General features: G+C 35.5%; 1 protein-coding gene across 5 annotated transcripts in view; it reads left to right on the forward strand.

The window, feature by feature from the left end:
* The window catches only part of Ros1 (ROS proto-oncogene 1, receptor tyrosine kinase), a 133,673-nt gene that overhangs the window by 85,832 nt on the left and 22,206 nt on the right, over positions 1-25,635 (forward strand). For 4 of the 5 annotated variants that reach the window (XM_047558202.1, XM_047558199.1, XM_047558200.1 and 1 more), the window contains 11 exons: positions 2,801-3,003; positions 4,346-4,490; positions 5,236-5,468; positions 5,561-5,737; positions 11,647-11,815; positions 12,752-12,869; positions 15,931-16,121; positions 17,801-17,884; positions 21,171-21,306; positions 22,657-22,819; positions 24,659-24,723. In XM_047558202.1, the coding sequence (XP_047414158.1) occupies positions 2,801-3,003; positions 4,346-4,490; positions 5,236-5,468; positions 5,561-5,737; positions 11,647-11,815; positions 12,752-12,869; positions 15,931-16,121; positions 17,801-17,884; positions 21,171-21,306; positions 22,657-22,819; positions 24,659-24,723 (1,684 nt within the window). The remainder of the gene's footprint in view (positions 1-2,800; positions 3,004-4,345; positions 4,491-5,235; positions 5,469-5,560; positions 5,738-11,646; positions 11,816-12,751; positions 12,870-15,930; positions 16,122-17,800; positions 17,885-21,170; positions 21,307-22,656; positions 22,820-24,658; positions 24,724-25,635) is intronic. The other variant, XM_047558203.1, reaches the window with a different exon arrangement.

Here is a 25,635-nt window from a genome sequence, read left to right on the forward strand (position 1 = left end):
TGCTAGGGCAACTGGATTTCTACAAGCAAAAAAGATAACTGTGGACCCAAACCTTACACCTTTCACAAAAATGAACTCAGAGTGGATCACAGACCTTAAGGTAAAATATTTAGAGCTAAAAAGAAATGAGTTATGAAGTTATAAAAGACATGAAGAAAAGCTGTATACATATAAATGAAAGAAACCAGTCTGGAAAAGTTGCATACTGTATGATTACAACTGTATGACAGTCTGGAAAAGTAAAAACTATAGCAACAATAATAAGATCAGTGGTTGCCAAGGGTTGGGAGAGGAACAGATAGCTAGACAGTACAGAGGATTTTTAGGGCAGTAAAACTACTGCTTATCCATGGTATCTGTAATGGGAGAGGTTGTGCATGTGTGGGGACATATACTGGGAAATCTCTGCACCAAATAATAAAGTCTATTTTAAAAAGTACATGTGATATCTGTTTGAAGTTGAATAACACACCACACACACACACACACACACACACACACACACACACACACAAACACATCCTTAAACAGTCCTAAATGTAGCATGAATTTTTATTACTACGTCTCGTTAAAATATGATTGATATAATGCTCTATTATTTTCTTTGAAAAAAAGCATCAACTTTATTTTGCTACGTTCCTGGTACATTATTAAGGTACTTTATCTCCATCTGCTGGAAATTTTAAGCAATTACCAGTTCCTTTGCTCTGTTTGAGCCTGAGGCATTTCATATCTTCAAAATGTATTGGATTAAAAAAGAAGAAAACGTATGGGAATAACTCGTTTTCTGGTCCTGAATGACATTTACAACACTTCAGTATATACCACCATATTTTAAAATAAAAATTTTTAAATGGCAAAAATACCAATCACCTTTGAAACAGATTATTACTCTGGTGACTAACATGAGTATCCCATTTCCAGTTTAGACCAGATATCAGCACAAATGAATAAATGCTATTGTATAAATATTAGTTGAATTTGATAATGAACCATTTTGTAACTTTTATAAAGTTATCTCTCTTCGAATCCCCATACCTTCCAATTGTCCTCAAAGTTAAGTTCACAGATTTCTTGCACATACCCTATTCCTGGAAAATTTTGATGTAGTTCTAACTTTACACACTCTTTTCTGCATTTTGGAAGTCATATTTGGAATCCCCAGATTAGGTTAGCATTAGTTCCTCTGGTTTTTAATAGCTTATAATGAAGATAATAAACTAACATTTATTAAAAATCCTCACAATGTTCAGGAATAGAGCAATATATAAGTATCTGTGGAATAGATAATTACCCATTTACAGAATAGCCGCAGAAACTTCCCAAGGTCAAAAAGTTAGGAAGTAAAGGAGCAGGCTCGATCAAGTTATTGGCACTTAAACATCCCCTCCCCCCAATTTTCTTGTTGAATGCAAAGGATGCATTTTTAATTTTGATAACACAAATTCATAGACATTAACAGCATGTATTAAGTACCTAAAATATCCCAAGCACCATCCTGGGAACCTGGGGGAACAAAGATAAATTACACACAGTTTTAGTCCAAGAAACATCACATTCTAGTGGTCAAGAAATAAAACACCAAAAGGAAAAGCAAAACAAACCAAAAGTGGCTAGTTCTATGGTGGAAAAAGATAAGGAGTGTGGTGGGAACAGAAGGGGGAGGCTCTCGCCTGAATTAGGGCACAGATAGGCTTCCAGGAGAGATGATGAATTGAGCCCAAAGTAAGGATTCCCAGGTGGAAAAGTTCATTCCAAACTGAGGAGACAGCCCGTGTGAAGGACTCTCTGGGTGGGAGTCCAGCAGTGATCATACTATTTATAATGTGATTGGAGTGAAGAATGACTTTGCGTAGTCAGTTATAGGGTAAAGCAGTGGCCAGGAGTCAGATTACAAAGTGCCATGGATCCATGAGTCAAACAGTTGACTAACTCTTTATATAAAATCATATTGGGAGTTATTTGCATTTTTATTCTTTTTATATGATCACACTGTATTTTTAGGTTGTGTTTTATATTATCCTTAAAGTGACTGAATAAGAAGTTGCATTCCACTGCAAGTTATGGAAACATGATTTTAGAGGCTTCTACTGAGTTTGCAATGGAGTTGTGCCACTGAACTGGTCAAGATCATATCACTCCCGCTCCCCCTGTAGTCTGTGTGAATGGTACTTCCCAGAGTTATGCAGGGTGTAGCGTGCTTGGTTGTATGTGGTGTCCAGGCAGCCAAGTACCTGGACTTCTGTCTTGCTGCAAATTTATTTAGCATGACTTTTAGTCAGTTCTCACAAGATAGCTGCTGCCTCTCTAGGTATCATGTCTGCATCCTGGTCAGGGAGAAAGTGAAGGGCAGGGGTGTGTAATAGCGCACTTATTCTTTATTATCATTGAGATAACTGCTGTTCTGGACAGCCCACAGAGCAGACACCCATCTTACATCTGATGGGTTAGACTGTGTCACGGGCTTACCCAGGCTGCTACTGAGACTCAGAAATTGAGTTTTCCCTCTGGGAATGCCACCTTAAATAATTTCAGATGGGTGAGTTTAAAGAAGAGGAGAATGATATTGGGTAGAATCTAGCCTTGTCTTCCATACACAGGATTGAGATGCAGCCTTTTTTTTTTGTTTGTTTCTTCAAAGAGAACATTATTTCCAAAGCATTTTCATTCTTATTCTTTCTAACATAAGTTATGTATGTTCTACAAATTTCTTTCTAACCTTTGATATTACGCTTAATATTAAATATATCTACTGGTCCTCTTCTACATGCATTTCATTTTTGTTTTCTTTTTATTTTAGATAAAGAATTTCTGTCTCTAGCTTCAGATATTTCAGAACCAACTATACTCAATGCCACTAACACCAGTCTGACAATCAGACTACCTCTAGCCAAGACAAATCTTACTTGGTATGGCATCACCAGCCCTACACCAACATACCTGGTTTACTATACAGAAGTTGATGGCAAGAAAAATAGGTCTGACCTGATGTATAAAATGCTGGTAAGGTTGGAGCTGGTGGTTTGGGGCTTTTCACAAGATGCCTTTTTTGATTTAAAACTATCAGCTATAGTGAAGTATTTCCCATATATTCTGACTTTGCAACATCTTATAGCTGATGATTCATCAAAACTCTAGTGTTCTTGTCTGGGAAGAAGTTAGGTTACTAGGAAGTATATTAGTTCTGGCCAGTTGATGAATACTCACGATAACCGTTTCCTGAGCGTCCTGAAATAACAGGGTTTGCTCCCTCCCTGATTATTCATCCCCAGAGAGTGACAGACACTTGATTTTGTGGTCTATACAGCAGATTGAAGATTGAGGAGTAAGAAATAAATTGGACAGAAAGAACATTGATTGCCATGTACCTATTTTCCATATCACTTACCTAATATAAACTTGTATATTATATTTATGTCTATTATTTCCTACATATTGTGAAATGCACTGCTATGCAGGGATTATTTCTGTTTTTAAATTACCACTGTATCACTGGCAGTTGCATGAGAGCTGGCACTATGTAGGCATTCAGTAGATATTTCTTGAGTGAATGAATGGATAGGCATTATTTATTCCATCATTGGCATTAGAGTTTCAGTAGTTATTGTGACAACATTATACATACCCAATATGTTGCCTTGTGCTTGGCTTGATTTAACCTGTTAGAGGCCAAAGTGATCATCATTTATTGAACATTCAAAACTATCTGCTTTGCCATGAAGTACATACAATTTTTTGTTACTTTCTTTGTTTTGTATTTTAATCTTTCTTTACACATTTCTAAAAGTTGTTTCAAAAAGAAGTTGAATCATTTGGCTGACCAAAATTGGGCTTTGGACATTTCTGTTATTAGAGCTAGCCTTATTGTCTTCCCTTTGATTAAGATGAGTTCTCAGTCTTGGCTTCATCCCAGACAATCCAATCAGAATATCTGTGAGTGAAACACAAATAGAGTATTTTCTTAAAATTTCTTAGATGATTCCAAAGCACAATGAAAATTGAGAATCATTGGTCTAAGGGATTTCTTTTTACCCTCTTAAACTTTATTTCTAAGAATGATTAGATAATATTGTTTCATATTTTACTGTATTACTTGTATTCCTCTTGTTGAATTTCTAATGTAATACTTATGAAATAGCTTCCTATGTGTAATGAATTGTTTCACAAAATGTCAATCACTTGGCATTTATTTGTGGAGATGTTAACTCAAGTCTTTGTAGGCTGGGCATAATAATGAACAATCCAGAATTTAAAAATAAATCAATCTTTTTCTCTTTGAGTAAATAATTTCTACTTGTTTATTTAAAATATAGGAATCAGATGTTGATTTTTAAATCAATTTCAGGAGTCTCAGGAAAGTATAGCTCTTATTGAAGGTTTACAACCATTTTCAACATATTTGATACATACAGCAATAAGGAATTATTATTCAGATCCTTTGGAACATTTACCTCTGGGAAAAGAGATTTCAGGAAAAACTAAAAGTGGAGGTCAGTGTGGGTTCCTATAGGTGAGTTGTGAACTTGGTGTGGGTTTCTAGAGTGGCATTTTGTGATATATGTGATGTGTATGTTTTTGTTTTTCTTTATCTGAATGCTAAGCCATAATTATTATGTGAGCCTTTTTAAGTTTAATAAGTAAAATTAATTTGTAGAAAAATATTTTTGATGTCTTGACCCTTATTTTAACCACCGAAGATGATGATAACCCATCAAAATGGAAAGCAATTAGGAGGTGAAACCAAAATCAATAGTGTTCTGCAAAGAGACTCATTCTTCAGTTTCACCACACAGTGTCACTCTCTTCCCATGTACTCATAGACCAAGCTTTTTTTCTCTACGTGTTTTGCCCTGAGCCCACTAGATTTAAAGTCATGTAACATCTCTACCTTAAAGACAAAAAGTCTATAATCCAAAAAGTTGTTCTAAGAGGTGATGATTATTTCTTCCAGATATTCTGATGATATTCACAAAACTCATCCAAATTGGGTAATTCATGAAGGGTTGTATCTTTGAGCTGGAGTCAGGGAAAGATGTGGTCATTAGGAGAAAGAGGCAGGAGACTTTCAGGCAGCCTGCTAACTTACCATTGTGTAATTGGCTGACTTTCCTTCTGGACACCTGTTTTTCATTCTGCTCCCATGATATGATTGTTCCTCAACCAAGACTTCCTCAATTCTTTGCACCTTTCCATGCTCTTGCAACATCCCTTATCCTTCATTGCTATTTATTTCAGTACCAGAGGCAGTTTGGCTCATTAACACAACCGTGCTGTCAGATACCAGCCTCCTTGTGTCCTGGAGAGAATCTCACAAGCCAAATGGACCTGAAGAGTCAGTCCGCTATCAGCTGGCAATCTCACATCTGGCCATAATTCCCGAGACTCCTCTAAGACGAAGTGAATTTCCAGATGCCAGACTCGCTCTCCTTGTTACTACACTGTCTGGTGGACAACTATATGTGTTAAAGGTACAGAGCATATGGGGCACTTTTTGTTGCCATTTTCTAACACAAAATTCTGAAAAGGCTAAGCAACTGCTTTTTTTTTTTTCAACCAAAAGGTTCTGGTCTGCCATTCTGAGGAAATGTGGTGTGCTGAAAGTTATCCTGTCACTGTCAAAATGTTTGACACACCAGGGAAACCTTATGCCTTGGACCCAGGGAACACTAGTTTGCAATTAGATTGGAAGGCTCCATCTGATGTTAGCCTCATCAGATTTTGGTTTGAACTCCAGAAGGTAGATTTTTAATTTAAATCTTTATGTAAATCTTATATCAATACACTGAAAATAGATGACTGCATTTTTATAATTGCTGCATGGTATTTTCACTATTCTACATTTATGTGCATGTTTGCATAAATACAGGGTTATATAGTGTGCAAATTTGTAAAGATTAGTTAAGAATATTTATTAAGTAAGAACTTAAAATTAGCCACAGCAGCTCAGGAAACTGAGGCAGGAGGATCACAAGTTCAAAGCTTCAGCAACTTAGTGAGTCCCTAAGCAATTTAGTGAAAGCTAAATAAAAATAAATAAATAAATAAATAAATAAATAAAGATTAAAAAAACCCTGTCTCAAAATAAAAAATAAAAAAGAGCTCAGTGGTTAAGCACCCCTGGGTTCAAACCCTGGTACCAAAAAAAATCCAACAAACAAACAACACATCACCATAGTTATGGTTTCTTTCTTTAAATAGTATTGCTGCATAATTTTATGATGTAGAATAAGTCAGAAAGATTTTTCATATGTTTAGAGCATTCTCCTGTATAAATTAACAACATATTTGACAATATTCATTGATTCTGGCATTTAGAAGCAGTAAGTTATCCATACTAATTTCTGATGGAAAGAATTCCTGGGGAAAGTAATTTGCTGCTAAAAGTTTCCATGTAAAAGGTGTATGTTACAGTTTACTAATTTCATAATATTTTACTTATTTTAGATATTATCAGCATGGTTTTCTGGTTTAACAGTTTGGTGTTTTCTTTAAAAAAGAAAGAAATGAACAAACAAAGCTCAAAACCTTGTTTAGAAATGTCCTTTAAACCATGGGAGGGCTTTGCCACAACAGGAGAGAAGTAAAATATAAGTCAGTTTATTCCAAACTTGTTTGATGTTGGTTCATAAACTCTAAATGGTTCTTTATCCAAATCTCTTCATGCTTTAACCAATACTAAATGCCCGCTAAATTTTAGGCATCAGTTAATCTGATTGATTCATTGCTAAGGAGGATTCACATTGATATTTATAGTGATATGCTGAGAATTGATTATTGACTAAGTTTTTATAATTGCTACTTTTCTTTTACACCATTATATGTTCATGTGTGTATATATGACTATAGTCATGTGACTATATATGTGTGCACATTTGTAAAGATTGGTTAAGAATATTTTGTTCAGTAGTATCTTAAAATCAAATAAGTATAGTAACGACCTCACTAGTTCTTTAAAAATCAAGTTGTTATGTAGGAGGTTTTTAAAATTTACTATATAAAATATTTTTATGATCTGGTACTTTGTATATAAAACTATGAAAATATGGAACAACACTAAATATTAAGATGATAAAATTCAAGGCCAATAGTTTAATAGGATTTTTTCCATTGAACATGTTTCTGATGATTTATTGCCTATTTGTGACCTTACAAAAATGCAATAAGGTTGAAGAAATTGAAGGACCACCCTTTTTTTGGACAACTCTTCAAGTTACCTTAATGCAGTTCAGCCTAAAGTCAAGGGGAGGGATGTAAAGTTCTTTTTCTAGTTTAAACAAATGAAATCTGAAAGAACTTTGGAGATAATGATGCTCTAACTTCTCATTTTACTGCTGAGAACATAGAGACCCAGACATATGTGATGTTAAGTCATATGTCACCAGCCAAGTATAGAAGTGCATCAGGGCTACCTCATCCCTACAGTAGTGCTGCTTAGGTATTGTCCTTGGAGAGAACATTAGTCATTAAGTCACCTATCCCACTCAAAGTCTGGGGAGAAGGACTGCAGACAGGGATCTTTTGGTCCAATCCTCATGACTTTCAGGCGATACTTTTAAAAAATTATATTGGTATATTATAATTACATATCATACATTCATTATGTCATATTCATACATACATGTGATGCTCAATCTCTTTCCCCAGTACCTTCCCTTTCTCTCCCTCTCTCCCTCTCTCCCTCTCCCTGACTTAATTGCTCTACTCTATGGACCTCCCTTCTATTGTCATTATTATTATCTTAATTAGTGCATTTTGATTATATAAGTGGGACCCATACTGGCAATTTGTACATGGACATAGCCTAATTTGGTGGATTTCATTTTCCAGTCCTTCCTGTGCCCTCCTGCTTCCCTTCCAGTAGATGTCCTTTCTCTACACATCAGTTTTCCTTCCATTTTCATGAGATCCTCCCCAACATTATTAAAATTCTTTTTTTCCCTCTCTTTCTAATTTTTGCATTTGAGAGAAAAATTTCAGCTGTTAATTTCTGAGTCAGTCTTATTTTACTTAGCATGATGTTATCAGTTCGATCCATTTACCAGCAAACGGCAATTTCATTTTTCCTTATGGCTGAGTAAAACTCCATTGTATATGTAGATCACATTTTATTTATCCATTTTTCTGTTTATGGTCACCTAGACTGGTTTCATAACTTGGAGACTACAAATTGTGCTTAAACATTGGTATGCACATATCACTATAGTATGCTGATTTTAATTCTTTTGGATAAATACCAACAAGTGGGATAACTGAGTCATAGGAGTTCTATTCTCATCTTTTGAGAAATATCCGTACCACTTTCTAAAGTGGTTGTATCAATTTGCAGTTCCACAATGTGTAAGTTTACCTTTTTGCCCATGTTCTTGACAACAACTATTATCTTTCATATTCTTGATGATTGCCATTCTAATTGGGAGAAAATTTCAATGTAGTTTTGATTTACATTTCTCTGATCACCAAGAATTTTCAACATTTTTTCATATATTTGTATTTCTTTCTTTCTTTCTTCTTTTCTTTTTTTTTTTTTTTTTTTTTGAGAAATGTCTGCTTAGTGCATTTGTCCATTTTTTTGATTGGGGTATTAAGTTCTTTTATTTTTTTATATACTTTTGATATTAATCCCCTGTTGGAAGAGCTGGGAAAGATTTTCTCCTATTCTGTAGGCTTAATTGTTTTCTTTGCTATGCAGAAACTTTTTAATTTGAAGCCAAATTAAATTATTTGGATTAATGATTCTTAGCTTTATTTCCCCATCAAAATATCAATGAAATTCTTCACAGAACTAGAAAAAACAGTCGTTAAGTTCATATGGAAGAATAAAACACTTAGAATAGCCAATACAATACGGAGCAATAAGAGTGATGCTTGTGGCATCATAATACCTGATCTCAAATTATACTACAGAGCTATGGTAACAAGAACAGAATTGTATTGGCATGGAAACAGACATGAGGACCAATGGAGTGGAAGACACAGGGACTAATCCACATAAATACAGTCATCTGATCCTTGACAAAGGTGCTAGAAACATATGTTGAGGAAAAGATAACTTTTTAAACAAATATTATAGAATTTTAAACAAATACTATAAAAATAAATATAAAAAGTATATGTTTATACTTTTGTTTTATAAAAATATAAATATTTTTATACTTATAAAAATAAAACCACAAATATGAAAAGTATATAAACAAATACTTTAATGCCGGAAAAACTGGATATCCGTATGTACAAAAAATGAAATTAGATCCCTGTTTCTTACCTCGCACAAAACTCAAAGTGCATCAAAGACCTAGAAACACTACAACTGCTAGAAGAAAACATAGGGTCAAAACTCCAACATATTGATACAGGCATTGACTTCCTTAATAAGACTGAAAGCTCAAGAAATAAAACCAAGAATCAAGCAGTGCTTTTCTTTTTATATTTCCTATCTTCACACTTTCTCAAGAGATTTAGAAAATCATGAAAACCATTTAGAAAATCTTGAAGCTGAGAATGCAAGATAGTCACTTTTGCATGTCTGACCATCTCTAGACAAACATTAATGGATGAGTGCAGTGGTTCTGAGAGGGTTGATGGGTGACCTCTAGTCAGAAAGTTCTTATCTTTTTTTGATAAGAACTTGAACCTTCCTCATAATGACAGGACAGTTAGGAATGATCTCAGAATACAGAAACTCTGAGGGTGAGTGGCAAGGGGGATAGATGTCTTCATGATTAATAATTTTGTTTTACAAAGGAAAGAGGAAGAACATGATAAATTTTGTCTCTGTCTTTTTTGGCACAATTTTTCTTTTGTCTGCAAATTGGTGAATTAAGAACATAAGGTTAAGTTTTGATCTAGATCTTGAATTACGTAGATTTTATTTTTAAAAAAATTGAATTGTGATTTTTTTTTTTTAAATCACAAATGTGCCAAAGTGCAAAAGAACACCTTAAGTTTAAGATTAGGGAGAAATAAATCATTTTAATTTGATAATTTTTTAATGGAAGTCCATTGAAAATGTTTTTTTCTCAGCAGTACATGCAAATGTCTACCAGAACCAAAAGAATTCTGAAGTGCCGGTCTCTGAGATACCATATCCCACCACCTCCCAAATACTGTCCAAATAACTTGAAAATCTCTCTGGGTAGCCTTCACTCCTGCACTGGCTGGCTTCTTGACAAATGCAAGGTCCTGACTCCCTTGTGACTTTCTGGGAGAGTCAACAGCAACTCTCCAAGATGATGGCCTGCCCGTAACATTCGGTGCTGTAGTGATGCCAACATGCTGCCATTTTCCAGAAAATGTCCTCAGCAAGCATCTCCCCTATGTTTCAGGAGTTCTGATAATTTCTGGATGGTGTGGAATGTTGGATCATCTCGTGTAGTTATTTCTACACCAGATCATTAGGGAGGCAGGGCCAAAAACTCTAACATTATTTTAGCTAGGAATTTCTCTCTCTCTTAATCTCTCTTACACACACACACACACTCTCTCTCTCTCTCTCTCTCATGCACATTCAATTCAGATTAAATGTTGCAATGTTGCATATTCAATGTACCTATTTCATTAAGCATTCATACATTTGTGAATTGAGTGCAGGCAATGTCACTAACATCAGCATTTCTATTTCTCACTTTTAATTCTGTTTCCTTTCCCCCCATTTCTTTTTGTAACATGATGGTCTGCTTCCTAAGGGGCAATAGAGAACATTCCTAACTTCATAGAAAACTAATGTAAAATGTGCATCTAATGAAATGATGTGACCTTGTGAGTACTAAATGAAAAAGGAGATGAAAGTAAAGTTTATTTATGGAAACTGACCTCTTTAGGAAACTCTACTAGGGAAAATACACCAAGAACTCTTGACAATATGCCACATCCTTGGTCTCCTATTTGTACAATTGAAATAAATCACCATTTTCAAATAATTATTTAAGGATCCAAATACACAGATTTTAAAAAAGAAATACCGTAGAGAAATAAATTTCAGATAGTTTTAATTACAGACCCAGTATCTAAAGGGGATGAAAGCAATATTTCCTATATTTAATTTTCAACCTTGCTACTTATTAGTGGCCGGATGGTGGGAAAGACTTTCCTTTTTTTAAAGATCTACACTTCCTCTGTATAAATATAAAGGATGCTGATTACACGTTTGAAGAGGGTGGTAGGAGGGAAAACCCTAAATGTTTTAATTTGTAAGTCACTATGGACTGCTTCAAAGAATAGAAATAAGTAAAATTTATTATTTCAAAATGAACAAATCCCTAAAATCAAAGCTATCATTATTTTGTTCCATCATTATTCCTCAACTGTGAATTTGCATTCTCAGCCATCCGATTTAATTTAGTTGTCTACTTTTAGGAATATGGAAAGTCACAACTCAGAGTCTTCCCATGATATATAGTCAGGGTTACATGTCCCACCTTGGCTTCATCTAAGAATCGTCATTCAGGTCAATTAGAGCTTGTCATGAGAAACAAAATGACTATGGGTAGTGAGAATGATGTTTGAGATCAAACATTCATAAAGCAGCTCTGATTGTTTAGTAGAAAGTGAACTTCGGGTTCTAATGACCTGCCATGGGCCTATAAATTTCTATGTTTAAGAAGATTTTCTTAAAGAAACAAAAATGTTAGTTGAGACTTCTTTTTCTAGTGGAGATTCAATGAGTTTTACCATGTCGAAGCTTCATGCAGCAAAGGTCCTGCTTATATCTGTAACATCACAGATCTACAACCTCATACTTCCTATGATATCCGAGTAGTGGTGGTTTATGTAACAGGACAAAACAGCACCTCACTTCCAGAGAACTTCAAGACAAAAGGTGAGTGTTAACTCACTCAGCACTCAGAAAGCCTACAAGGAACTGGGCACGGTGGTGCATGCCCATAATCCTAGTGACTTGGGAGACTGAGGCAGGAGGATCTCCAGTTCAAACCCAGCCTCAGCAACTTAGCAAGGTCATAAGCACCTCAGTGAGACCCTATCTCTAATAAAAATATAAAAAAGGGCTGTGGCTGTGGCTTGGTGCTTAAGTGCCCCTGGGTTCAATCCCTGGTACCAAAAAAAAAAAGAAAAAGAAAAAAAAAAAAAAGTCCACAAGGTCTCCAATCTTTTCCATCTCTTATTCACCAATCCCAGAGGCAGAAGTCTTTGCTTCAAAAGGAGTATATTACTATTGCTAGAACCTAAGTGAAGAAATTAGAAAGTCAGGAGTCTTTAAAGGAATAACAAGATAATACTGCTATGGTCTCGTAAGATCCTGAGCAGAGCACAATTATTTCTCCTTTTAGTGTTCTGATTTCCTATCCAGCTGTGATATCTTTCAGGGAGAACTAAATCAAGAAAAAAGGGTAACTAAGTTCAACAAATATTTATTAAATAAATTATATATTCCATATGCTAATAAACGAAAAAATCTAACAAATCTATTAATTAATTAGTATTTAAAAATACCATAATTCCCAGTTGATCACTGTGAGAATAGAGGGAAAATGCTTCAAACTTAATAGTTTTCTTTATTTGCATTTATCACTTATCTTGTGTCAAGCTGGGATACACTGTTAATACTATGACTAATCCATCTAATTCATCACTAATAAAATTTCTGATACTCATTTTAAAAAGCTACTTATATCAGAATACTTCTGAATATTTCTGAATGTATTTATTTTTCCTCAACATATTTGATAGAAAGATATCAATGCAAACTAGTTTATTCTTCTAATATATTAATCAGTATGTTCTTTTTTCTCTAAAGCTGGAGTCCCAAGTAAACCAGGCATTCCCAATTTATTAGAGGGAAGTAAAGATTCAATACAGTGGGATAAAGCTGAAGATAATGGAAGTAGACTTATGTACTACATCCTTGAGATCAGGTATGTCTGTTTGCTAAAGTACTTTATAAACTACAAGGAACTAAGCAGTTAATTATTAGGTGACCAAAAGTAATAGTATTTATGAAATTATATTTATATACAAACACAAAGGATCTTCAGTATAAGGACTTTGTGTGCATTGTTATGTTCTTTGCTCAATTCCTAGAGGTCACCCATAGCATTCTAATTACAAGGCCTATCACATCATTCTCAGAAATCTAAAACTGCTCATTAAAACCTTAGAGAGGGCTGGGGTTGTGGCTCAATGGTAGAGCACTTGCCTAGCACGATTGAGGCACTGGGTTCGATTCTCAGCACCGCATGTAAATAAATAAAATAAAGGTCCGCCAACAACTAAAAAAATATTAAAAAAAAAAAACCCTAAGGGAAATCATTCAATTATAGGCTCATATGACTGATATTTACTTACTATCTATTCTGCTTAAGGAACTAAGTTGATGTTTGATGTTAGGTGATGGTAGGTATGTAAATTCCTGATAATTTGTTTTGGCAAGATTGAATACTCTCTAGTGTGAACTGTCCATGAGTTAGGTATTTTTCAGAATGTAAAATTAGGGGAGGGGCTGAAATGGTCTGAGGTATATAGTCACCCAGGCTTCTTTATCTGTTGTGAAGATTACAGTTTATAGTGTACTCTCAGGGGTGAAAATGTGCTGTCCGTGAAAACCAGCAGCTGATGTGCACATGAAACCTCAGACCTGGCCAGTACTAGGAGCTCAGTCAACCATAACTGGCTCGGCAGGACTGATTTCATGCCAACTTGAAGGGATAATTCCAAATTCCAAAGACACTCCCCTCACGGGTCTATGAAACCATCTTTTAAGAAGCTCCAAGGACGAAAGTCACTTCCATAATTATAGTCCTGGCAACTCGAGCTTTAGATCTATTTTTGCTTCATCTTGCTCTGGCATTCCCATAACTTTAAAAAGTTTTCCTGCTCATGTTAGAGAATTTCCTTGGCTATATTTCTAATTGAAACGTCTGTGGAAGTTCTGTTACTATTTTCCATGCACAGTGAAACACATTCTGACCTGTGGAATTGTCACAGTGACCTGTAACTGTATTTGTGTTCAACAATCAGGTCATACTATGGTTCTTGGTAGGACTTCTTTATGTGGTCCCCTCATCAACACCTTTAGTGCATGATTTCATCTGAATAGTTTGTAGACTCCTTGTCCCAGGTCTCCATTATGAATACATGGGCTCCAGGATGAACTGTAACTTTAAGTATCTTTAACTCAGCTTTTTAGTCAGGACACTCTAGATAGACTGTGTGCTTGCTGATGGTGCAGTGGTTGTGCAAAGTATGTGAACTTGGGAGCGGAACAGACTTTATTAGTTTCCTAGGACTACCAGGGACTACCATAACAAAGTAACACCAACTAATTAGCTTAACAAAACATTTACTGTTACAGTTCTGGAGGATGGAAGTCTGGAATCAAAACATCAGCAGGACCATGGTGCTCTGAAGGCTCTGGAAAAATTCCTTCTTTGCCACTTAACTTCTTGTAGTTGGCAGAAATCTTTGGTTTCCTTGGCTTGTAGATGTATCACTGTAGTCTCTGGCTCCCTTATCACATGATGTTCTCTGTGTGTGTTTGTGTGTGTATCCAAATTTCACTCTTCTCACAAGGGCACCAGTCACTGAATAAGGGCCTGACCTAATCCAGTATGATCTCATCTTGACTTGATTTCATCTGCCAAGACCCTATTTCTAAACAACATCAAATTCACAGGTTATGGGTGAATGTGGATTTGGGAGAACATTGTTCAATCCAGTACATAGCTCATGTTTAAATCCTTGTTTATTTTGTTTTAGAACTTTGCTTTCTCATCTGTAAAATGGGGGAGATGATATCTCCCTGTTTAGGTTGCTATGATCACTCAACAAAATTCAACAAAATACATAAAGCACCAATATGGTATGTTGGCAAATAGGTAGTGCTCAATCAATGTCAGAATTCTTTGTTCTCAATATGATGTGTGTAAATAGAAGATGCCCAAACAATGTTAGAATTGTTTATTGTCTTCATTGGTCAATAACTGTGAAGAGTCACTTAATCAAATTTCTAGGGACCTTTTTCTTTTGGATCAAAGTTGTTTAAAGAATAAAATTGCCAGTGCTTAACAAGAGACTTCACTAAATGTATAAAAGCCCTTTGTCATAATACTTTACTCACAAAGGTCCTGGGGACACCCTGTTCCTATAACAGTTTTGACCAACCCCACTGCCTTGATGCTCTTGACGTTTTTGTCCATTCCCTGGTCCACCTGAGACTCAGTCCTCCATATCCTGTTGCTCTTTCAGAACCACTCAATTAGCGGGAGCAGAATTAGCTTCTACTATATACCCCTCAGATCACAGTGGCTTGGTATCACATGCTGAAACTCTTAGGATCTGAAATTTTCTTCATTGTCAGAGAAGGTATAAGACCTTGAGCTTGCCTTCAGTCAGTTTCATTAAAAGTCATTATAGTTTCATCTTTTGAACTTAACTCTTGTGTGCGTTCTGTGTTTCAATGTGGATTGACTTTGAGGTAGAGTGTAGACTAATACAAAAGGAAGGAAGAAACCTTGGAATCTCAGATATAACAATTTTGGTGACTGAACTATCACACCTTCCTTATCAATTTATATTGTGTATTTTATCCAGATATGGCATAAGTGATTTGCAAATATGATGAGACTAAAAATGGAAACTTTCCTGTTGAAAAATATGAAATAATTGTTGTATATATTTAAATGCTGAAGAAATTTTATACATTCTAAACAGAAAGAAAAGGATTTCCACCTTTCTCTTGTCCACTGATTATTCATAACTTTTGGATTGGCTGAGTTGCTTGGCTCATCTACAACTAGGATGACTTTGTAAACCATGCTGTGTTCCACAGCCACAGCATATGGAAGAAATGAGATCAAGGGTAAAGTGTACAATAGAACTCTCTGGAGTTCTCATCAGAATGATATCAGAGCAACCAAAATAACACATACATTGTCATTTTTATTTTCTGTGTTTACTATTTTAGTGTTTCTTTTTCAGGGAGGGCACTTCAAATGATTCGAAAAACCAGAATTTAAGGTGGAAGATGGCATTTAATGGGTCCTGCAGTAGCATTTGCACATGGAAGTCCAAAAACCTGAAAGGAACATATCAATTTAGAGTAGTAGCTGCAAATAATCTTGGATTTGGTGAATACAGTGAAATCAGTGAGAATATTATACTAGTTGGAGGTATGTCAACATATCTGCTTACACACTAGCTTATTATTTTAAAGTTCAGTGATAAAAGATAGGTGCATCCTTAACTTTAATATCAGTTATGGTGACTGTATAACTTACCATTCAAACTATTGAACTATTCAAGTCATCTGATGTGGTCTTCCTAAATAAAACAGCATTATCATCATGTCATTTTTACTCTTAAATAGTAACCGGATACACCTTAATGCCTGCCACATCAATTCCAGGTCCTAAATAGGTTTCTAAGGCATCCAAAATCTGATCTTCGACTGTCCAGTCTTATTATCTTGTTCCAGCCTTATAGTCAAGAGGCCTACGACAATTTTTTGTCTGTTTTCTAATACCTACTTCTTGAACCATGTGTCTTATTTTGGTTTACAATACTTCAACTTTCTAATCACTTCTGTTGGAAGTCTCAGAACCATATTTGGTTTTTTCCTCTGTGCAGCCACTGGGTTCTGTTGATTTTATCATCTTGATTTGTCTTTGATGAATTTCTATCTTCCTATTTTCTTGTTGGGTTTCCTAATTTAAGGTATCGTTTCTTGCTTGGGCTATTGGCTTAACCACACTGCTGACAGTAATCTAGCTGAAGCACAGTCTGACTCATTTAACCACCTTTGAATGAAGCAAAATGGTTCTTCGTTTGCTGCCTTCAGAATCAGCTACAAAGTTCTGTGTTATATGTGAAGCATTCCATGACTTATCTTCCAATTGTAGTTCATTTTCCAAATTATTTATTCCTGTGCTGTAGCTGTATTAGATTGATTAAAAAGGTTTTTGTCACTGGGTCTTTGGCCTTGTGTTTTCTTTAGCCTAGAAGGCAGGACTCCACCCCCTACCATGTACCGCCTACCTAGAATTTCCTTTCCTTAATTTTCTGCCAATTGAAATTCTTTTCACCTTTGAAGACCTAACGTAAAAGAACCCATCATGACACTTAACTGACACTCCTTAGGGAAAATTAATTATTGCATTTTATACATAACTTTCATATGAAACTTCCATCATTCTTATTTGTATTATAGTTACTCATCTACACAAGATCTTGGCAAACATTTCCTTAAAAGAAGCAAATATAGCAAATATTTTTGACCTTTCAAGCTATATCTGCTTTCTATAACATATATTTTTAAAAAATACTTTAAAATTGTAAAAAATCATTCTTAACTCATGGGAAGTACAAAATCAGGTTGCAGCCAGATTTGTCCCACAGGCTGTTGTGTGCCAAACTCTGGTCTGCGTGTTATCTTTTCTATGCAACTGAAAATCCCTAAGAGAAGGCACCATGTTTTCATGTTTGCTTTCCTGTTTTTGCATGTTTAATAACCATAGAATTGAATGTGCATGAACTTAAAAATAATGATCCCAACGACTGAGATTTCTTTTTCCCAAATTCATTAAAAATATTATACATGTTTCTTCAGTCACTCTAAAATAGAAAATTGGGTGAGTGTATTTCAGTGGGGTGATGGAAGTTTTATTTTGATTTTCCATGGTGTATATATTCTCACATAAATGATTTCAAACTACCAACTGTTTACCAACTGGCTTATTAAAATCCAGTAGGAGCTATCTCTGGCTGATCACTCTGTAGGTACTTGGGTAGAATTGGGACAATTTAGTTTTTATTCTGTGAATTAATTTATTTTTCTCATTTATTTCATTAGATGGTTTTTGGATACCAGAAGCAAGTTTCATACTTATCACTGTAGTTGGAGTATTTCTGGTTGTTACAATCCCATTGACCTTTGGTAAGTGTCAGAGATTTTAAAAATAGGCAACAAACTGTTTACTTTATCACACTGATAGATTTATCTGGCAGTTTATTGAACCTCCTCCATGAGATATAACCTGATTAAATATCTTCTTGTAATCCAACGTTACCCTTGACCATCCTTTTATAATGAATAATTTCTGTTTTTTTTTTTTTAAATCAAGAGATCTGTTTTTTAATCAAGAGATCTGAGTTTTCTGTTACTCTAGAGGCTTGTTTTGGCTCATGGTTTTGGAGGTTGCAGTCCATTACTGACTGGCCCTGTTTCTTTAGGTGTGTGGCGCACACTGTGGCAGTATGTGACCAAGCAAGGCCTTCACCTTATGGCTAGGAATGAATAAGAGAAAGAGGAAGGGGAGGGGGTCCCACTATTCACTTAAAGAGCACGCTGCCAATGATGTGCTGACCTCCCATGTGGTCCCACCTCTTAATGTTTCCACCACATCCTGACTGCGTTGAGGTGGGGACTAAACCTTTAACACATGGGTTTTAGGGGACATTCCAGGTCCAAACCATAGCAAGGGTAACTATTTTATGAAAAAATATATCTGCATATACATTTCATGGTATACTTTAGATAAAATTATTTTCAAGATGACCATCTTCTAGCTTTCTTTAAAAACAGTATTTGTTTCTGATTGGCTCTAACAAATGTTTTGTGACTTACAGATTGAAATAAACAAAAGAAAAATAACCCTGGGTACAAAAAGAGTGTAGGATTAGTTGGGAGGCCAGTGACAATCTTTGGTCAGGATAGTTTTGGTCTCCAGGCAGACAGCCTGGTTTGGAATGAGCAGGGCCTCTTTCTCAGGAGATCCATTTCTGGCTTGTAGGATCCACACTCACTTTCAGACATCTGACTGACTTATTTCAAAACCCTGCTCAATTATAAATGACTGGGAAAGCAGAAGAAGTAGTCTAGGTAGATAGTGAGTTAGCTACTTCCCATTATTCACTTTAAGTGGATATGCTAGTTTTAAAATACCTCGCCCTCTTTTAAAATTTAGTTCAGTGAAGAGAAAACAGAGTAGTAACTCCAACAGGGACAGTCAGATATAGGACCTATAGGGTGATCATAGTGATAATATGTTCTGATTGTTCCTATTATTTCGTTGTAAATATTAATAGCACTTTCTTTCAGCTCTCAAAAAGTCTGTTGGTTTGGATTGCAAGATGTATGTTCCCATTCTCTATTGCTGACACACTGGAACATTGTGAGGAAAACATAATGTCAGAAAAGGAACTCGAGCACATAATCAGGAACCTGTGGTTTATTTTGTTATAAATATGGGAAAGTGACGAGGCAGGTTGAAAGAAAAGTTACAAGCATAAAGTCAAATTCTCTCAGGATGAGGAAAGCCAATGTTTCATTCAGCGTTCTAAATCTTTATTCTTTCTCCAAACTGATTTGAGTCACAAGGTATCAGAGAGCACTTTGAACTTGAATAGAGAGTTCATTTCAAAGATTCCACTCAGACAATATGTGGAACTCCTTCAGCAAAGTAGGAAAGCTAAAAATTTCAGCTGACCCTGCCAGGATTTTAACCTGTGGTTCCAGGGAGTCTAAGTATTGCACAGCTGATGTTTGTGCCACTAAGCCGGCCCCTCCACAGTTACACATATGACTGCAGTATATTTGGCAGTTGGCATATAGGCTTGACTGCTTGTCTGCTTTCCTGCTAGAAAGGATATTACATGAAGAACCCTTCATCTGACCTTTGCTTGCCTGCTTGTACATCACCATTGTTCAAACTCATGACTCTAGTGGATGAACATGAGATAATTTCAGACAACCTATTGTGTGCTTTCAAGACATTCTATGGATCTCTGACTTTCTGAGGACTTAAAGGTCTTTATTTTGTTTGGAACTCATGAATTTTTGAATGTAGCTAAGCTAATTCAGTTTTTGCTTTTATTAGCGGTGCATGTGGTTTTGCTAGTAGTGTGTGAGTGCATGAGAAAAGGCTGAGTTACTAAAAGATGTAGCAATTCTTTTAAAATTTGCATTGTGTGGAGGACTGTCATTGGTCATACTTATAAACTTGAAAGAATGGTTTAAATGTGAGCATTGACAGCCTTTGAATTGGTGAGTAGTTTTATCTAATGTGCAACATTAGCCTTATGCCCGGGAATAGAGGGAAATAAAAAGTTGTAAAAATACAATTGCTGGCCTTAGGAACTTGCCCTTTAATGAGGTGGTAAGACATACCAGTATGAAAAGAGAACTACCTATTTTAAATAACATGAAATGTACAAGATGGTGACTTAGGAGAAACACTAAGTAGGAGGCACAATTGGTCTTTTAAATTCAGAGATGAAAGATCCACAGAGTTTGCAGATCTCTCAGATGGTATTACCAAGAATGTAGGGCTTACCAAGGGCCTTTAAAAATGTAGAAAGGGGATGAGAACATTTCAGGGTTGAAAAACTGCAGCAAATGTACTTGCAACTTTTCCATTTATAGTCCCTCCAGTGGAATTTCATGTGAATAAAATTCTAACCCTCTTGGATATAGAAGCTACTGTGAAATGAAGTCCAAATTTTAACAATCATTTCCCAAAGCATCTTTGCTGTTTTCAACTTCTGAATCAATATTATACTGTAGATAGGTGATCTTATTGACATAATTGATTTTTAATTTTTTAAAAAAATTTTATCATTATATCTGCTCATGTTATAAAAAGACAATATAAATTATACATGAGTCCATAACCAGAGGGAAAACCTGCTAATGTTTGGTGGCTTTCATTCCAATAATTTTTCCACATATTTGATATATGTATATAAACAATAGATATAATAGTCTTGCACTGTCATTATATTGAAAGCATTTTTTAATGTGCCATCATATTGAAAGCATTCCCTCAGGTCTACTAAATGGGATATGTCTGGACTCAGAAATAAATTTGTTTTACTCATAGTTATTATGCAAGTTTGTTTTGATTTATCTTGGGTCTAGTTTGTGGGTCATTTTGAGAAATAGATTCTAATATTGAGATGCTTCAATTTATTTATAATAATAGTAAGAAATATGTTAATCTTTACTCTGAGAAGTGAGATAAAAGTGATATGTATAAGTTGTATGTTTTTAATATGACATTTTATCTGAATCTAATACTGTGGGCACATTTTTTAATCAAGTTCTATTATTTTGTCTAATTGTGTTCTTATATATAAGCATTTAAAGTGTATTAGCACTTTTTCCTGAAGGAAAAAGGAAAAAAAATGTTTTGTTATTTTCTAAATTATTTTTCTCTTTATAGTGTGGCATAGAAAGTTCAAGAATCCAAAAACTTCCAAGGAAGTACTGACGGTTCTCCTAAACGAAGACAAGGAGTTGGCAGAGCTGCGAGGCCTGGCAGCGGGGGTGGGACTGGCTAACGCCTGCTATGCAATACAGTACGTAGCCTGGGTACTCTTTATGGAGCACTAATGCAAAGAGTGGGTGACAATGCCCCTTACTCTAGCATAATTATTAATATTAGGCCCTTTATTCTGTCCCTTATTTATGCTCCTTATTCTGGCATAATTATTAATAACTTTCTCTTCTAGTCTCAAGTATGAAGAGGGATGGTTGGCAAATTATGTGGTTATCCTATAAAAGAAAAACAGAAAAAAATTCATTGCTTTTCAGTGTTTTATTGTGTAGTTCAAAAGTAAATGAAAGAAAATATATTGCATTGCAGAGAGTAGATGGTAACATGGTTGGTTCCATTGGACATAGAATTTGAGATGAGAGGAAATTCCTCGGATCTCAAATATGTCCTGTCCTATTAAGTCAATTTTAGTCCATTTCAGAAGTGGCATGGTGATTGCCTCAAAATCTCTTTAAGACAGATGAATTTTGAACTTCTGTTGTCATTATAATTAAGGAAAATATTTATGTTTCTTTGCACGAGACACTATATTATAGTCTATACAAAAAGGAATTTTATGTTCTTAGGATTTAAAGTTGATACAGAGGTAACCAGATATTTGGGATTGACTTTTCTTTGAGAAAATAATCAGCATATCTGATATTAAAGATTCTTTATTAAAAACCCAAAGTTACTGGGGATTGAACCCAAGGGAGCTTAACCACTGAACCACATCTCAGCCCTTTTTTATATTTTATTTAGAGACAGGGTCTTGCTGAGTGCTTAGGGCCTCATTAAGATGCTGAGACTGGCTTTGAACTCGTGATTCTCCTGCCTCAGCCTCCCAAGTCACTGGGATTAAAGGCATGCACCATTGCTCTCTGCAAACCCAAAGCTTTAATCTAGAGATTCCCCTCTCATGATAGTCCAAGTGAGGACATTGGCATTCTAAATTAACCTAGTAGATGGTGATGGGGTTGATCTTTTTGGTCATAGTAAATTCCATTTTACATAACATATCAGGTATATGAAACAGTTGAAGTGAAAGCTCATAGGCTCGGATGCATCTATTGCTAATTTACAAACATTTTTTCACACAAATTAGCAACCTGAAGAAATTAATAGCTGCTAACTTTGACAGAACTAGCTTAAAAAAAATCTTAAAGCAACACATACACATGCGTATTTCTGTTGAAGTGAAGATACCTGGAAGCAAAGCTACTTGCTCTATGTAAAAGGTGGTGGAATCAAGAAGTATTAATAGGAGCTCAGAATTTCGTACCCTATATCACATACAATCCACAATGTTGCCATGCCCTGAAATCATTCTCTCTCAAACACAAACTTTAAGCTGTATGTATTTCGTGAGAATAAACATGCTGTTATTTTACAGTACTCTTCCGACCCAAGAGGAGATTGAAAATCTTCCTGCCTTCCCTCGGGAAAAACTGACCCTGCGTCTCTTGTTGGGAAGTGGGGCCTTTGGAGAAGTGTATGAAGGCACAGCAATAGACATCTTAGGAGATGGAAGTGGAGAAATCAAAGTGGCAGTGAAGGTAACGGGAATCTCTGAATTCCTTGACCATTTAGGTCACCATATTCATATGGGTTGGCATGTACATGACTGTAAAAAAAGTTGAATGCTCAACTGAAAAAAGGGCCAGGAACAGGGTGAATGCAGTTAGCAATAATGTATATGTATCTCTCAAAATAGAAGATAGAATTTTTAAAGCATGCACTAATAAATGATGAAAGTGTGGATGGGATATGCAAATGTCCTTGATTTGATCATTAATCAATAGATACATAAATCAAAACATTGCATTGTACATCTAAATATGTACAAGTAGGTTAATTAAAAATAAAATTAATTTGAAAAGTGACTGATAGAATGTAGAAGCCTATCCATAGCTATAAAAGTCACCATCCCTCCACCCCAACCAATTTTCCATATATGTTGTATAATCAACAGAAAATCTCCAGGGTTTACATTTCCTCTCAGGCAGTTAACTAAGCCCTGGCACACAGTTATTTTCCATCAATCATTCTAAAAGGAAACTGGAATTTCAAAATACATTCTCAGAGAATCAGACTGGGATCAACAAGGGTTTTCTTTAATAAGCAGGTAGTAAATATTTAGGCTTGCTGGTCATACAGCCTCTGTCACAACTACTCAATTCTGCTATTGCAGCTCAAAAGCAGCATAGTCAAGATGTAATCCACTTAGTGTGGCTGTGTTCCAATAAAACTTTATTTATGAACATTAAATGTGAACTTCACATAATTTTCATGTGTCATGAAATAATATTCTTTTGACTTTTTTCAACTACTTAATGTATAAACTGTTTTCAGATTATGGATTACTTAGGTAACACGCTGAATTTGGCCCACAGACTATATTTTGCTGACCTCTGTACTATGTGATTGTCGCTGTATGTTTAATGTATATTTAAGGAAACACTGGATACACTGTCATATTTTTGTAAGACTTTCTTTTGATGGTAGGATAATGAAACTGTTAATGCAATTGTGCACCTTCCTGTTCACTGCTTATTAGAAATTTATTGCTTTGAGGGTAACGTATACAACCAGAAAATTCAGTAAAATTCTCTTCAGTTCCAAATAATATGCTTTAAAAGCCCTGTAACTTACTCCAGTCTCAACTGGTTTAAACAAATGTTTATTGTTCTCACATAATGAGATAGATGACTGCTGGTTTTGGTGCAGTCCTATGCCCTGTCAGAGTCAGTATCTCTGAAATTCTCTTGACTTCTGTTTGTGCTTCTTGTTGCCTCATAGTCCCCAGGTGGCAGCAAAAGAATTAGGCATCACATCTCCATTCAGACCAGGGAAAGAGGAGTAGGATGATGCTAGATATATATGTTTAGGAATGCAAATTTTCCCACAAGCCTCTCTCCTGCTTAGCAATTTTCTCTTGGGTTCAGAACTGAGTCATATGACCACCCTTATTTATAAGGGAGGCTGGAGAATTTCAAAACAGATTTTCATGAGTAACTTACATTAATTACCTAAGACTTGGCACCATGCCCCTAAAAAACAAATTAGAGTATTGTTAGCAAAGAAATCAGGAAAATACATATTGAGTAAAAAATTTTGAAAGGTAAGACATTGACCTGTTAAATGCCAAAATCAGTCTCTTTTAAAATTTCCATCTTTGGAGGAAAGTTGTATAAATATTACTAGATCTTTTATCTAGCAGATGTTCTTACTGAACACTAGCAAGGAGGTTTGCAGGCCACACGCATGTGCTGTATCTGCGGTCTATTTCCAGCTTTCAGGGTGAATACTGCAAAACTAAACAAAGGCTGTCTCTATTAATCCACTGAGCTCACAGGATGCTCTACTGATTCCTGACTTGTTTTTCTGTTGTGCAGACCTTGAAGAAGGGCTCCACAGATCAGGAGAAAATCGAATTCCTGAAGGAAGCACATCTGATGAGGTATCAGGGTAGCTCCAAAATAATTCTCTCTTTTTGATGTGGGTAGGAAGCTTTTGCCTCTGTGCATTGGATTTTTAACATACAAAATGACTGGTTGTTATAGATTTTGCTCAAAGCAAACATAACTGAAAAGTTTTAGAGGAGATATGTCTATACTAACAAGTATTCTATGGAAATATATCTGTACTAACAAGTATTCTATGAACTGGCATATGGATGCTAGTCAGTTGAGTCAGGGTACAGGCAGTCCTCAGGCAAAAGTTTCTCCTTTCTTTTATCTTTAAAAAGGGGGATGATTTGCAAGTGAATTCTGAAACTTTAAACACACTGTGTTCTAAAATATGTGATAATGGGTGAAGTAGACCCTGTAAGGGCGAGTTCTCTTCAGCATATTAGATATCCCTTCCTAGTAAATGTGTCTTCAGTTTCAGTCAGTTTATGGCCATGAAAAATGCTCAAGGACATCATTTAAAAATGCTTTTGTTGGTGCATTATGATTATACATAATAGTGGAGTTCATTGTGACATATTCATGTACATACAGAACATAATTTGCTCCATTTCATTCCCTAGTACTTCCCCTTTCCCTCCTTGCATCTGCTTTACTGATCTACCTTCTACTTATATATACATCTATATATATAATAAATATTTTAATTGGTACATTATAATTTTACATAAAGTTGGATTTGTTGTGATGTATTCCTACATGCATATAGCATAATTTGGTTGATTTCATTACCTGGTTTCTTCCCGTTCCCTCCCCTCCCCTGACCTTCTCCTCAATCCCCTACCTCTGCTCTACTGATCTCCTTTCAAGCAGTTCAGGGAACCCCTGACTGTGGGCCCCAGATGGTAGGTTGGGGCTTACTTTGTCGTCTTAATAAATCAGGAGAGGAGGAAGGAAAGATG

This window comes from Sciurus carolinensis, chromosome 7 (assembly GCF_902686445.1).
Source record: "Sciurus carolinensis chromosome 7, mSciCar1.2, whole genome shotgun sequence".
Classification (NCBI taxonomy): domain Eukaryota; kingdom Metazoa; phylum Chordata; class Mammalia; order Rodentia; family Sciuridae; genus Sciurus; species Sciurus carolinensis.